Here is a 16237-nt window from a genome sequence, read left to right on the forward strand (position 1 = left end):
TGGTACTAAAAAAAGTACCAGGTACCAGGTACTGTACCCAGTGGAAAACCCCCCAAAAGTGAACCGTACCGAGCCGTACCGTGCCGTACCATGCAGTGGAAAAGTGCCATTAGATAGCCCTGTGACAGTAACACAGGTGGGGCAGCCGCGGCAGAAGGCCGCCGGGATGGTTCCGGGACTTTGTTCGTTCCCTCAGGGTCGAGGAACTCTGTGAGGGGGGGGCAGTGTAGCAAGTCTGAAAAAGTGTGTTATGCTGTCAGGTGTGATTTAAGTCAAATATGTTCTGTTCCTGTGTTTTGTGTTCTTTTTGCATGGGGGCTTTAAGGGGTGGGTGTTCTTCTGAAGAACGAGTCTGCGCACTCGTGTGTGGGTGGAGTCTGGGGGAAAGGTTCTGGAAGTTTGTGAGTTCAGAGAGAGAGAGGGTAGAGCTCAAGCGTTGGGTTGCCTCGGGCGCTCTCGTGAATAAAAAACAAGCTAAAAAAACGTCAAGTTGTCGTTTCACTGACTGGATCGCTACAATATATATACATATATAATGTGTGTGTGTGAGTACGGTAAAACAGGAGAAATTACACCTGTAATTTCAAAGTAAAGGCTTATAATAGACCCTACTCTTAAAAGCGCTTTTTTATTTCCTTCTTAGGCAACCAACCAATCACATTCTTCAAAAGACTGTGTCATAGCTAGCAACGGGGTCAGCCCTGCCTCCTCACTATATATATATATATATATATCAGATTGGTTGTTTGAATGTAGTTTGGTCTGCAAAAATAAAATATTGTCCAAACACAGCTTTTAAAATGCCCTGCCAGGAAAAAAAAAAAAAAGAAATCTGAAAACCCTCTTTCTTTTAGTTGATAAGAAAAAAAATGCACAATTTTGCAACTTTACACTGAAGTCTATGTTTCATCGTGTCAGAGTGAAGAGTAAATGTGTGTTTTTAAGTTCAAGGACTGTGGCTTGTTTGTGTGTGTGATGAATCATCCCTTGCCGACAGAGGCACACAAACATTCACTGAAGGAACAAAATGTCTCTCATTCCAGGAATCTGGATTTAAATTATGCTGTTGTGCTCTTCCTTACTGACATAAATTGTCACTAAACCAATATCACCATAAAAATCCAGCCCTGAAAATCCTCATAACGTGAGAGTAGAAAACACAAAAACTTACGACTCTCCACTTCAGAATATATTGCGTAATGTGGGCAGATGGGGGAGGGTTCCATTGGATGGGATGGGAATTCTGTTGATTTCCAGCTTCTGTGATGATGACCCGAACAGGAGCTTTTGAGGAGGAGGATAAAAATTAATGATTAACAGTCTGATTAGATAGTTTCATATTGTAAAGGCCATTTACTCTGCCACTGTATTTAATACGACATATAAAACGTGATAAACTTACTCTGAAGGAAAGGAAAACAAAGAAAGGAAAGAAGTCTTTGAAAACAGTCTGTTTCATATTAAGAATTTGAAAAGAAGTTTGGATAAGACAATCAAATCTGTTGTCTGGCCAGATGTCTGAAAATGGAGCAAAATACCTCAGTTTGTCAAGTGAGGGGTAATAAAAAACAGTCCGGAGGATGATTGCATGGGTGTGGTGTTAAAAATCACACCCGGCCATAACATTCTTCACCCACTTTACCCTTTATTATCCCCAGGTCTTCACAGAGTTTGGTTTACAGCTGCATGCAATTCAACACAGTGAGGTCATTTTGAACAATTCTAATGTCCCCTTCACCTCTGGCAGAAAATACATGAGCCTTTGTGGTGTCAAACCGAAATTACACAAAACGGTAAGATGGTAACCCAGATACAAATTCACAGTGGCCCTTCAAAAGTACGACCTTCAATATGCAGCGCTAAAGACAATCATTTACAGATGGTCTGAGTACATATTGCGGCTGATCATTTTTGGTTCTGTGAAGGTCATAAAAATACAGCTCACACTTTCCTCAAAAAAGGCCAACACAGCTAACAAAAGGCAACCTGTCTTACATTACTTATCGCTACTCCTACAGGCCATTTGGTTGCACAGAATCACAAATGAACAGCAGACCATGGTCTTAAAAGCTATAAATGCTATTTGAGAATCACATTTGGTATTTTGCATGGATGTGCCGTAACCATAGACAAAAATAAAATTTTCCAAGGGCTCTAACACAGTGGTGCTCAAAGGCAGGATTTTTAATGATAAACCGTTTCTAGCACCAAGCTATCATATGGCTACTTTAATGGTATTTTCTGAAGCTTGACAGCCTCAGTTACTTAAATGTATCTACTTCTATTGTAAGTAAAAGAGCAGACTGGATATTCTGCTAAATCCATGTTCCATGGAGGAAAACAAAATATAGCATAAACACCTGTTCTATCTGGCTAACTACAAATGTTCCCCCTGTCGTGAGGTTAGAAAGAGGTTGACATCTGCTACATCTGCTGAGTTTCAAAGAGGTTGTTGATTATAAATGACAGACGAGAAATCCTGCAGTGGGACAATTTGAGACTTTTAAAAGAAAAACAAACAAGCATCATCAACTGTTAAAGGAGGGTAATTGTGGGAAAGTGACTGTTGGCATCAACAGATGTCCTGCTTCTTGCCTTTGAATTCACTTTTTTTTCTGTTAGCTAGGTCTTTTTTGAATGCTTGGTAAAGTGTTGAGATATCTTACCAGTAGACTGCAGAGGCTCACAGGCCAGTTCTCCAATGCCATTACCATAGCAGGAACATCTATATGGGACGCCTTGGATGACTTTGTTCCATGTCTCGCCAATCTGGTAGAACGCCTTGGACTCGGGTTCCTGGCACTGGTCTAAAGAGAAATAATAAATGGTTTGTGTAGATAAATTAAAAATAGTTTTTCTTTCATTACAACTCACAAGTTTACAAAAACTATTGTTTAAATCAAGTCTGTTCGATTTGAATTGAAGGAAACATGAGCCATTCATGTTGTAAAAAACTTTGAATGTATAAAGGGAAGTTCTGACATTTTGAGAAAAAGGTTAGAAAAAGAAAACAGAACAAAGGACTCAACATAGCAACAGAATTAGAGAGTGCTGGCTTACCAATGGCATCACATCTCCAACGACCACGACCTTGGCCAAAGCATGTGCAGTTCATCATGTAGCCCTGGTCATGACGCTTATCGAAGGTCTCATTCACATCATATGTCTGTGCATTTACAATGCACTGGTCTGAAATAGAGAAGATTTTTTTGAGCAACTTTATAATGACTATGACTGACAAAAAAAGGGAGATCTAGAAGCATTTTGAGAGATCTGCATCCTCTATACTCCCGATTTTAATTTGTAAGTAGAACCTACACGGTTTTAGGTATTATCTGAGGCTACTTGGCTAAAAAAGTGAAAGTAAAGTCTTTTACATTGTTTAGAATTCTAATCAAAAATACTATTTTTAAACAAATGCTGTTCTTTTGAACATTCTATTTATCAATAAATATTTAAAAAATGCATCAGAGTTTCCTACAAATATTAAACATAACCATTTTCAACTGCGATAATAACAATAAAAAATATGTTTCTTGAGCAGCAAATCAGCATATTACAATGATTTCTGAAAGATCATGTGACACTGAAGACTGGAGTGATGAAGCTGAAAATTCAACTTTGCATCACAGGAATAAATGACATTTTAAAATATATGTAAATAGAAAACAGCTATTTTAGACTGAAATAATATATATCAATAGCATTGTTTAGCGAATTTTTGATCAAAGCATAAGAGACTTAAAAAAAAATCGTACAAAACCCAAACTTTTACAGTAGTGTATATAAAAGAATATATATTTATAGTATAGTATACATAAGTGTATATATATGTAATGTATTTTGTATTTACTATATTTCATAATGTAATAATCTATTGTCATGTTCAGAACTACTTTTTGAAATATCAGTGAAATATATTTGTAAGATACTGTATTTGTGTATTTGAGAACATCTAATGACCTCTGAGCTGAGTGTAAGAAATGCAGTTCCATTCTCCGCGTCCATTGCCCTGGCACGTGCAGCGCATCATGTGACCAAGTGTGTCATGGGGCTTGTCCCACTCATCACCCACACGGTACATGACATCATTAATGGTGCAGACTTCCTCATGAGCTGGATTAAAATGAAGAAAGAGAATCTATGATTGCATAAAAACCAAATACTTACAACAAGCATGTCTATTCTGAATGCACGTTACGTTCTGTGTCCATTCTGATCTCATTCTCCCTGGAGCCAAGCCAGGAACAATGTCTGGTCTGGACCAGAGCCAGGCTTAAAACCCTGAGAAGGGCGGACCCCATAGATCCAGTTATTGAAGCCACAAATCAGTACCCCATTACATGGCCTTAAAAACTTCAACTCCCTTAATGCCTCTTAAATACATCTAGAGAACTCATTTGCAGGCCAATGAGTGTCATAGTCTGAGCACATAAATGACCAATTAAGGCCAAAATAGCTATTACTGTCTATAAAACCTGACTTCAGCTGAATGCATTTAAAAGAACCAATTATTTAAACAGATAAAAACTTACAGTTATACTCTTACTGACACACTGAGTACATGAAAACTCTATAAATGTGTTGTGACTGTATACAAATGGTCTTTATGCAGCAATGTGCTGAAAGCTTTTAGTTTTTACAGTATTCATGAAGTTCGGTTTTAATGTGCAGAATTTGTATTTTTAAGCTATTAATGTATTTCCACTATCAGGAGCTATTTCCTCCATTATCCATAGAGGAACTAACTTTGTATCGCATTGAACAAAGCCAGTACTGCTGTGGGAGAACTGCTTAGTAAAACTTAGCCATTTCTAAAAGGAGAAAATTGTATCTAAAGCAAGCATACTCACCAGCCATGGGACAGAACCCGTATTTTCGATCTGTATCATAGTCAGTAGTGGTACCACACCACTTCATGCTGTCCCGACGGCCGTCAGATGTGCAGTCGGTGTAGTTGCGTCCATTATACTTGAAGGGAAACTGGCACAGAGCACCATTAGAGTTTCCTCCACGAGTCGTCACAAGCTCTGAAAGTCCAAAAACAGGAACAATCAGACAAACTAAGAGTGAAGCTCGATTGATTACTTTTTATCTGCACTCTAGTGAAAAGACTACGCCACAAACTTTGTTGGTTTCAACCAAGGCTTCACCTCCTTGGTCAACCAGTTTTACCAGGAAGACCATGCAGTGTGGGAATTTTGCTAGTGTATACAAGTTGGTGTCAAAGTACATACAGAAAGAGGTTCTGAAATACACTTACGGTTCTTCCGGGTACAGAATGAGTACATGCCATCACTGTCATAGTTAGATGAGGTACTGCACCATAACTGCCCATCGGTTCGGCCCTCAGAGATGCAGGAGTAGTGGGTGTTCTCACTAAAAACAAAGGGGAACACACATGGCTGCCCATCGGAGTTTCCACCATAAACAAAGGACTGTCCGTCTGCGTAAAGCGAGGAGACAACAACATTGTCAATGGCATCAGGGGCGTTTCAATCATTAGAAATAGGGGGTTCATGTCACACCAACATTTGGAAATTTCTATACTCATCCTCCTTTTTGGTAGATAATCACTTTGCGCCTTTTACCTATAGCTCAAACAATAGATCATGCTGCTAGCAATGGCAAACTCATGAGTTTGATTCCCGGGAAATGCACAAACTGTTTAAATGTAAACTGAATGCAATGTAAGTCACTTTGGACAAAGCCTCTGCCGAATGCATAAATGTACTAAATTTCCTGTTTGTTTGTTTTTTTGGTGCCATTTTATGCACAGAAGTAGTAGAAAAAGAACAAGTGGGTGAGAAACAATTTAAACCTACATTGGTCACATGACCTTCAAGGCTTAACAAAGGTGTAAAGTATGCACGTACAATTTCCAAGAACTGGTTAACATAAGAAGTGTACAAAATATTCTTGAATTCCTAAATTTAATTGAAATAAGTAAACATCACCTTGCTCCTCACAGCTGATTCCTCCTCCAACACAAGTGCACAGCATCTCCTTGCTGCCCTGAGTTCTGATCCAGCTCATGCCATTGGAATAGAACACACCAGAATCAGTTTTGCAGTTGCCCTCCTCAAGAAGTTCAGACAGGACATTGACTTGGTTCATCACTTGTGAAACTCTATCAGCCACGGAAGAGCCAGATCCTAGTCACAAACACAAAAGACAAGCTGTTGAAGCTTATAGCACAAAATGTATATATAAAAATGTAGGAATACAATTTCCAAAGGTTTTCTATTGGATTTGTTTTTTCTTTTTTTCTGAGAAATGTAGTATCAGTCACATTGGGTTCATGGGAAATATGATTCTATGATCCCAATGAAATTCCTACAAAACTTTTTGATTCTTACAGTGCTACTGGACTCTTCTGTACTGTAATCCTTTTCAGACCTTAATTTGTATCGCATTGGAATAATGTTCTGATACTCTTGATTTACTATTGATGGAAATTGCATTAGGAGCTTTAGTTTAAAAATTCTGAAAGTTTCCTTTTGAAGTTATACAGGGGCATTCATCCTAATGTGTAATTTGAGATATACTGTATGTGTTTTAAGATCTATATTTTGTCATATGTTACATTTCAATTTCAATTTGGATCCTTTCAGACTTGCTACAACATATATTCCAAATAGGCTTCCTTTGGTTATGTAATGAATATCTGGGCTGCTGCACACTTATGCTATATATAATCTACAATAATGGCAATTTTCTCCTACAACTTAAAAAATGTTGTACCTTGGCTTTAGTGTGTAATCATGTGAAACTTAACTCACAAAAGCATGGATAATTGGAATTAAATAATGCAATTATGCTTCTAAGTCTTTTTCATCCATTTGACAGCAGATTTTGTATACTTACCAATGGCGGTTGTTGCATGGGAAGCAGCATGTCTATCACACTTCCATTCTCCACGACCATTGCCTGTGCAAAGACACTGCAGAGTGTTTCCATTGGAGTCAGTTTTGGTCCAGGTCTCACCAATACGGTATGAGGTTCTGGTATCTTGGTCATTACAGCGGTCTGAAAAAGACAATGAAACAGGTCAAGGTCATGGCTCATAACAAACATGGAAAAGCCTCTTTACTGAGATGCATTCACATTCATTTATCCATCCCTTGTTTGGGAAACACATCCACACCATCACACTTCAGTAGGTTGTCTTTATTTATGACCATGATTAAGTGTTTTCCTACACTTTCCAAACAGAACAAAAAAAGTCAAGATCTTAATAGTGTTTGATCACCCACTCCACTTCCTTCCACTGCAAGACTCCAACTTCAATAGCCCTGAAAAGTGAATGCTGTAATTTTCCATGTGCATGCTCCCATCCAGCAATAGGAAGCTTGCAGCTCTGCAGAACTCATTGGTAATTATGTAATAAGGGTGTGTCGTACAAATAACTACAAAGTCATGAAAGGAGACATGTGAAAATGCTGCACTATGGAGGAAAAAACAGGACCTTAGAAACAAGTAGGCGTCTACTGACAAAAACAAAAAGGTGTTTCTTACTGATGTTGAAGACATGCAATATTGAAAGCAAGCTCTTACTTCTGGAGGTGCAGGTGATGCGTCCGTTGCCCTCCCCCAAACAGGTGCAGTCTACTATCATCCAGCCTTGATAGGGTTTTTGCCATGTCTGACCAATCACATATGAAGATCCTAGTGTGTCATCATAGCAACGCTCCGCTGTGAAGATACAGTAAATTTAGCATCTTGTTCCTTCCACTCAGGTGTGGCATGCTAGCATGCCAAGTTTCAGAAAAGAGTTGCATGCAATTTCATCTTAGTGGGCATTTACACACAACCACCCAAGCAACAAATAAACAAACCAAACCAACAAACATATAATAACAGAATTTACAGGGCACATAAATAATAAATAAATAAACAAACATGTTAATAAAAATACAACATATACAACATTCGCATATCCTAAACTTTCAGCGAAATTACAAATATATAGTCCAGTCATGAAACTCTAGATGGCGCATTCTAATGGGGTGTTAACATAACTGATGATATTCAGAGAGTTAAACGACTTGGCACAAGCTGATTGGTTCATGCTGCATATGCAGCCAATGAGCTTACTGCCTTGCATTTATATGGCTGGCTAGCATTCACTTGAGATTCCTGTAGCGCGCTTTCAGAGTTCTCTGAAACCCTCCACCTTCCCCAGCTCCACCTGTATAGATCTGCTATGGGGTTATTTTATATGCTATTTGTGCAGCAGCAGTATGTCTTAAATACTCACGGCACGGTATCGCCATATGCATTGGCAGTAGCAAGTTCCTGTACTTGCTTGCAGCAGCAGCAATAATCTACAACTACCGCAATAACCAACAGCAGCAGCAATTCTGCAGCAGCGTAGCAGATCAGTTCCGACAAGACCAAATACATTAACATTGTCATATCCATCACCATGCTAAAATGTTCAGAGATTTGTCATGATTGAACTGATTTTAAAATACCTTAAATAATTATGCCTTCTTTGTAGCTGTTTGAAAACAACTTTATACAGATTTACAGGAATAGCTATTAGTCTGCAAACTGTTTGCAAAGACAAATGTACAGGTAAACACTGACTCACCAACTGGTTTACAAGTCCACTCTCCCTTTCCATTGCCAAGGCACACGCATTCAAGCATGTAGTCTCCAGTGTCGTGTGGTCGTGTCCAGGTGTCCCCGATTCTGTATGAATTTCCTCCTTCATGGCACCGATCTGTAAACAAGAAAGAAAGAAAAAACGGATCAGTTTTGTAATGGGGAACATTTTTAATTTACAGATCATGATTTTTTTTTTTACTTACTTGCGATAGTGCAGCTAATTTTGCTCTTGCCGGACCCAATGCAGGTACAGTCCCATATCATGCCATCCTTCGGTCGCTCGTAGGTCTCTCCGACTCGGTAAGAGCGTGCATTGAATTTGTCATAGCACGTCTCCTGGGCTACATGTGTCAAAATGAGCAGATAAACGAAATATCTCTCTCTACATCATAATACAAATGTATCACGTAAATAAAGCTTCATAATAAACACAGGCAATGACCTATCAACTCCAAAGCGCGCATATACGTGCGTAATTGCGCATTCTTGAGAACTCACAGAAAAGCATACTGTAAATGCAAATTTAAACATAATCTTAATGCATCAAAGAGAATCCTAAAAACGCTCACCTGCTGGTTTGGATTTACACTTGACTCCTGAAGCCCCCTGACAAGTGCAGATCAAAGTGCTGTCCATGTACTGGCGCTCCCACTGATCGTTCATCCTATAAAATCGACCGTTGTCGTTGCACCCATCTAAAGTTAAAAAGACACCGTTTACATATTCCTATATAAAACACCTATACAGTCAACTTTTTTTCTTGCACAGTGGTCATATATATATATATATATTATATATAAAACGACCACACGTGCACTTTTTTTTTTATTTTTATAAATAAGATGATGAACTTACTTTCATGAATTGCTAAGCTACTGGCTTCTTCGTAGACCGGGTCGAGACGGATTTGTTGCTGCGTTTGTCTTTTACTTTTCCCTGCAGATTGTGGCATACAATGGACAGACCCCCCGATGCACAGCAGGAGCAGAATCCTCTTTACTGAGACACGGGTCATTTTCACCCGCTGCGGAGAACAAGTGTGTCAATGTGCAGTATTTTCTGTTGCGCGCTAAAGAGGAAGGCGCGGAGAGGTTCGCAGAGGCCGACTGTCTTTACGCAGGGTTGTATTTCAGCTGCCTTCCCCTGACTGTACTGAACCTCCGCCGTCCAGCTGATGTAGGACGAGTGCTCTTTTAAAGGGGGATTTTATCCAGCCCAGTGTGGAGAGAGAGAGAGAGAGAGAGAGGGTTGAGAGAGAGTGTGTCGGGGCTTGAGGGGAGGGATCTCTCACCCTCTCCAGTCTCTGCGTCAATGTCGGGAAATCTGGCACAACGCAATTATCACCTGCGCAGTCATGAACCCGCAGGTAACTGTCATCTAGAGTTCAGAGTTATTCAGAGTTGAACAAGTTCTATTAACATAAGACATATTTTAGATGATCTAATATTTATATAAGTGTAGGCAGTAATAATAATAATAATAATAAATACTATTTAAATGCATTTTAATGAAGGAAAATAATAATAAAACAGCAATATTCATAAGATATTCATATTTAATACAAATTATATATTAAACATCAATGTCACTAATATTAACTAACATTTATTATACAAATGTATTTAAAATACATGACCGTATTGAAATATTTAAAAAATGTATTAATTAAATCATATATTATCAACTACATGTTATTACTAAATTAATTATAATTATATACTATTTATACATTCTAACATTTTTACAAACATCAGAGCAGCTCATCTAGATTCCGATGACTAATTAAAGATATTTTAAAGCAACGGCAATATATATATATATATACAGGTGCCTCTCAATAAATTAGAATGTCGTGGAAAAGTTCATTTATTTCAGTAATTCAACTCAAATTGTGAAACTCGTGTATTAAATAAATTCAATGCACACCGACTGAAGTAGTTTAAGTCTTTGGTTCTTTTAATTGTGATGATTTTGGCTCACATTTAACAAAAACCCACCAATTAACTATCTCAACAAATTAGAATACTTCATAAGACCAAAAAAAAAAAAACATTTTTAGTGAATTGTTGGCCTTCTGGAAAGTATGTTCATTTACTGTACATGTACTCAATAACTTGGTAGGGTCTCCTTCTGCTTTAATTACGACATTCTAATTTATTGAGATGCACCTGTATATATATATATAAACACTCAGGCAAAAGGGTTTTCAGCTTGGATGACAATCAAATGACAACATTTTGTGGATGTACTTCTTAAAATAATGTGACAAATGTGCTATCTTTTCTCTAAGCTTTTATGTTTTTTAAATTGCTTAGCTTAAGATTTATCCTTCATGCTGAATAAAGTGGACAGAGAGCAGAGCGATTCTGGGCACACTACTTACACATCATGCCTTGTGTTCTTTTTTATGGATGGAAAATATGCAGTGTTGCTGGTGCACGTTTTTGTCTAGCCTGGGTGATTCTGGAAGTAACTGAGTAGAAAGGGAAAAAGCTGCTGGCGACAAAAAAAAACAAAAACAAGATTTAGTACTGAGGCCCATGTGAACGTTCACTTACAAGTACTGATGTCCAGTACCTGGTGTCCATGTCTGCATGTGACTCAATATTAAACCTCATTTCCCACAATGTCAGTGGTCTGCTGCTGCAAGTTTGTTCAGTTTTGTCATCCAACTCTTTCCTTTTCACATCCGTGAAACACATCAGAAGGCTTTTTTAGTTATAATCTGAGAAGTTCAAGCATGCTGTCTGCCAGTAAAGCAAAAGAAGAAGACATTCATAAACTCACATTTTTCAATTCAACTTTTCACTAACAATGTATGCGAATATAATTTGTAATAAAAAAGGTTATATTAAATTATAAAATAATGCAAAATAAGAGTATCTCAACTCTCCTACCGTATAAAATAACATATGACATATTAGTATGACATTTTGACATATTTTGATCAGAATCAATCCCAAAGAGCAGAATAATAAAATGTCATAATTTAAATTTTAAAATGTCTTTATTAAATATTTATTCTATACAATTGTATTTATTGTGGAAAAATGAAACACATTTTTGTATAAAAAAACATATTTGAAATACTTTAAATATTTATTAATCAATAAATAAATCAATACATCAATAAATAATGTAATACATCCATTATTATTATTATTATTATTATCATCATCTATTATTACTGAATTCATATTGGTTTGTAATGATATTTTCGATTATAATTATACACTCTTTATATATTCTATATGTTTACAAACATCAGAGCAGCTCATGATTCCAGTGTGAATATATTAAAATATATTCAAGTTTTAATTAATTATAGATCTTTTAAAGCATAAAGCAATTCAGTGTTTCACTAAACGCTAATATAATTTGTAATTATATAAAAAAAGTTATTTTAAATTAGAAACAAATTTAAAATAACTTTTTCAATTTATTTTAAAATTTAAAATACATTTTCATTTTTTTAAAATTTCCAAGTATTGAAACAAGAAATCAATGCTGCATTAAAGTGAATTTAAAAACAACTAAGAGGTTCGAAAGAGGTGACAAATCTAAGTGAATTACTTTAACTTAAATAAATAAATAAAACAGTGTCTTTACTCGGGTCCCCTTTGTGAAATATTACAATTTGTACAATGTTGTGCTTGTTAGTTCTCCAAAAAGGGGCAAATACTTTTTTCCTAACACTGTATATGGCACATACTCACAAGCACTTGTCTGTATGAAGTCGTCTCACACCCCATATCCAGTTACAGTACAGCAGTGTTGTAAAGGACCTTCTGAATCAGAAGCAAACAAGCACTCACACAAACACCGCAGGCATGGAGCAAAGGCACATTGACTATCTGACAAGTTCAAAAACCTCATGATTTAGAAGTGAAATGACATAACAGGCCGTGACTCAACGACAGACAGCTGATCTCATCAAGACAGAGATACAGCCTCTACACGTTTTTGCCTCCAGCTTTTTTTCCCCCCTGTATATTCTGTGCAAAACGGCAGTCTCATCACTTTTTTTTTATTTATAAGCTGGAGAATCAACAGAGGATTAGCTATTTAAACAAAATGTCATTGAGAAAGCCTTGCTCTGGTGTATTGTCGCATAACAGAGTGGATCTATGTAGAGTTAGTTTAATATAAAGTCAGTGTGATACATCGTTGTGTACATCCACTCCATAGCACTTTTGTTGAACTTTTCCCCTCAAGACTGATGCAAAACAGGACTTCGCTGACAGGGCTGCCCGATGTTTTTCGAAGGCTTACAAGCCCTCTACTTCTTTTAGTGCAACAAGACATTTGCCTTCTCTTTCATAGATGTTGCAATAGATATCTTTAGTGATCTTTAGAGTTTAAATCAGTTTAAAAAGTCCTTTGCATCTACTTAAATCAAAAAGTTAGATTATAAAATGAACAAACCATAACTCTGTACAGTTAGAGGCTTCCATGGTTGTTGATCAAAAACAAAAAATATCCAAAATAGTTTATGTAATATTAATATTTTTGACAGAATAGATGTATTAATAATTATAATTTATTAATAACATAAACTGTGAGTGCCAGTAAATTAATTATAAATTATTGTAATTATAATTGTGGGAAATGAATTAATCACAATTACACACAAACTTTTTTTTTTTTTTTTAGCATTTTAATTATGTTAGATAAAAACAATATTTAATATTAAATATTAATTAATAGTAAATTAATAAATATTGAGAATATTATTAATGTCAATATTATATCATTATATTTTTAATTATATAAAATATTTAATATTACATTATTAATGTTAATTATATCATCAAATTATATATAGTAGTCAACATTGTAAGAATGTAGTTCTTTAAATGCTGCAGTAACGCCTTCATTTCTTTTTCTTACAGTGATGTAAGTGCACAGGCATATATATATATATATATATATATCCCAGACCACCTTGCGGATAAATGACCTGACATTCTCCACGACCACATGCTTCTCTTGCCCTCAAATTACTCTTTCACCTTGCCTTACCATTGACCATTATTTAAAAAAATGTTTTGCTGCTGCATTATTAACTGTTTGTTTAAATAGTTTCTCTCTTAGAGCATTCCCAAATCATGTACAGATATCAAATTGCAGATAACTAATATTTCACACTTGAATTTGCCAAGCCATCTGATAAATGACATAACATTTCACAACAGCTTCAGTCTCCACATTTTTTATTTTCTGCTGGCAACAGAAGTATGAGTACTTAAGTATGATGTACCTAATGAAGTGCAAAACCCAAGAACTCACGAGTCCCATGATGAAATGAAAAACTGACAGAGCAAACCCCTAAAGCACCAGTGTTTGTGTCATCGCCCCCTTTTGGCAGCCTTGGGTTCTACATATTTTAACACAGTCAAAGAGGCATGGAGGTGATTGTAATTTGTATAGATTGACTTATCTTGGTTGCACATCATTTTGTAAACTTTCCCACCACCAAACAACATGCAACATCAAAAATAAATAAATAAATAAACTTTACACTACTGTTCAAAAGTTTGTGATCAGTAATTGTAACATTTTGAATACTTTTAGATATTACTTTTAGATAATACTTTTTAAATAATAATTTTAAATATTAAGCATCACAACCATTTTCAATATAGATAATAATAAATGTTTCATAAGCCTCAACTCATGTAATCATTTGACACTGAAGACTGGATAATGATGCTGAAAATTCAGCTTTGCATCATTACATTTTAAATATATATACAAATAGAAATAGAAAACAGTTATTTTAAACTGTAATAATATTTCACAATATTACTGATTTTATTACATAAAAAAAATCTTACCAGCCCCAAACTTTTGAATGGCAGTGTACATGTCATTCACATGATCTCTTGCCAAAGTTGGTGATTCTTGGTCAGAAGAAGCTGCAAAGTGGACCAGACATTATGCTGATGGCCGGGGTATGCAAGACAAGAAAGAAAGCAAGAATTTATCACAATCATAATTTATTTGAAAACAGTTAAGTGCTATGAGAAGAAACAAATATTCCCAATTTGTACTTCAAATTTCCCTGTAGAGGAATTATTTCATGCATCCAGGTAATTTAGGACATCCCAGACTGAAGTTTTCAGCTTGAACTTCGATTTAGACCCGGATTTGTGAGGTGGAATCATATCTGGAGCCCACATATGTTAGCGAGGTGGAGTGGTTTTCCATGTTCTTGCAGGAAGGAACAGAGATCGAGTTATCTGGGCAGTCAAGGGCGTTCACACATTCGTTCACCACTGAATTCACCTGCAGTTTCATAATATGAAACAGTTATGTAAAAGTGATTTCAACCTTTTATGTCAGGGCTTCTCATTTGTGGTTAACTTGTGGTTGAAATGTTTTTATCTCATGTCCTGCCAGGACCAGGTGGGAGTACATTTACGGTCAGAAGGATAAAGCCAGAGAGACACTGTCAACCTTTTTAGGGGATGTTTGTGCAAGATTTCTTTTAAACATAATGAATATGTTTCCATGGAGTCCCTAGAAAAACACAATCTTTAGTCAGAAAACTGTTGAGTCCCTTCGATTGGGCTAAAATGCTGTTCAAATGCCAGATGCTACTGAAATTAGTACATAATGGACAAAAACGTCTTCCATATGTCTGAAATACACAATCCTCCCAGGATAATTTTTTTTTTTACATTATCTTTTTATAATATGCATTTTTGGTTCTATTATCTAGTTCTGACTTTGTTCAGAGACATTTCTTCAAAAATGAATCAGATAAATTGACTCAGCACATCGTGTGACAAACAGTTATGGATATTTGGGTCTTTCTCCAGTAGACGGTAGACGGTAAATAATCTTTACTTGTATGACAAAAAATAGCATTTCTAGGGTGCTTCCAAGAGCCCTGATATACTACATGGTATGTGTACTGGAGCAGGGCTGGAACTAAAGAGGTCCTCCAGGAACTAAGTTTGACACCCCTATTCTAAAGCATTTAAAACAACCTACTTTTAAAACATTTCGGGTCATTATGATAAAAAAATAAATAAAAAAAAAGGACACATTAAAGGCAATATATGTACGTTTTCGCCGCTAGAGGGCGCGTATTCAAAACAAACAAAGAAACAAAGGCGTAGTTTGATGACGCTGTGACTGAGTATGGAATCATGGGAGTTGTTGTCTTCATCCCCCCAGCCGCTGCAATCCGACAGGACTCGGGCAGAAATCATGTTCATGGATGAGCTAATGATTACAGGACTCGGGCAGAAATCATGCTCATGGATGAGCTAATGATTTATTAACATCGTAGTATGAAGCAGGGTGAGGCTGAAAGCCGTCAAAGCGAAACGAGGCTGCTGAACGAGCGTGACACACGGCTCGAAAGCAGCGGAGCTTTTATTATGCCACAGTCGACCGCTTCTGCTCCTTCCGATCATGAGTATATGGGGTAAAGCAGCGCTGTCTTATCATACTAGATACATTTGAAAGTTCTGTTATAATGCTACTCTGTGCTGTCTTCACCTGTCTAATAAAACGCATAATATTAAAGCATCTTTGGTGTTTCCATGTTTTCTACAAAACAAAACCAGAAATCGAGGGTGTATGACGTCATTGGCAGGCGACACAATGACAC

At 36.5% G+C, this 16237-nt stretch overlaps 1 protein-coding gene across 3 annotated transcripts in view; it reads right to left on the reverse strand.

The window, feature by feature from the left end:
* LOC107750053 (fibronectin-like) overlaps positions 1 to 9800 on the reverse strand; it is a 30659-nt gene extending 20859 nt beyond the window's left edge. For all 3 annotated transcript variants that reach the window (XM_016565311.1, XM_016565312.1, XM_016565310.1), the window contains exons 1-13: positions 9469 to 9800; positions 9183 to 9308; positions 8817 to 8954; positions 8597 to 8728; positions 7558 to 7695; positions 6868 to 7029; positions 5958 to 6155; positions 5264 to 5446; positions 4854 to 5030; positions 3964 to 4116; positions 3061 to 3189; positions 2667 to 2807; positions 1172 to 1284 (exon numbers count right to left, since the gene is read on the reverse strand). In XM_016565311.1, coding sequence (XP_016420797.1) covers positions 1172 to 1284; positions 2667 to 2807; positions 3061 to 3189; positions 3964 to 4116; positions 4854 to 5030; positions 5264 to 5446; positions 5958 to 6155; positions 6868 to 7029; positions 7558 to 7695; positions 8597 to 8728; positions 8817 to 8954; positions 9183 to 9308; positions 9469 to 9628 — 1950 coding nt within the window. In that variant the 5' untranslated portion in view covers positions 9629 to 9800. The remainder of the gene's footprint in view (positions 1 to 1171; positions 1285 to 2666; positions 2808 to 3060; positions 3190 to 3963; positions 4117 to 4853; positions 5031 to 5263; positions 5447 to 5957; positions 6156 to 6867; positions 7030 to 7557; positions 7696 to 8596; positions 8729 to 8816; positions 8955 to 9182; positions 9309 to 9468) is intronic.
* Between the last annotated feature and the right edge of the window lie 6437 nt (positions 9801 to 16237).

This window comes from Sinocyclocheilus rhinocerous, unplaced genomic scaffold (genome assembly GCF_001515625.1).
Source record: "Sinocyclocheilus rhinocerous isolate Xijiao unplaced genomic scaffold, SAMN03320098_v1.1 scaffold1956, whole genome shotgun sequence".
In the NCBI taxonomy this organism is placed as follows: Eukaryota; Metazoa; Chordata; class Actinopteri; order Cypriniformes; family Cyprinidae; genus Sinocyclocheilus; species Sinocyclocheilus rhinocerous.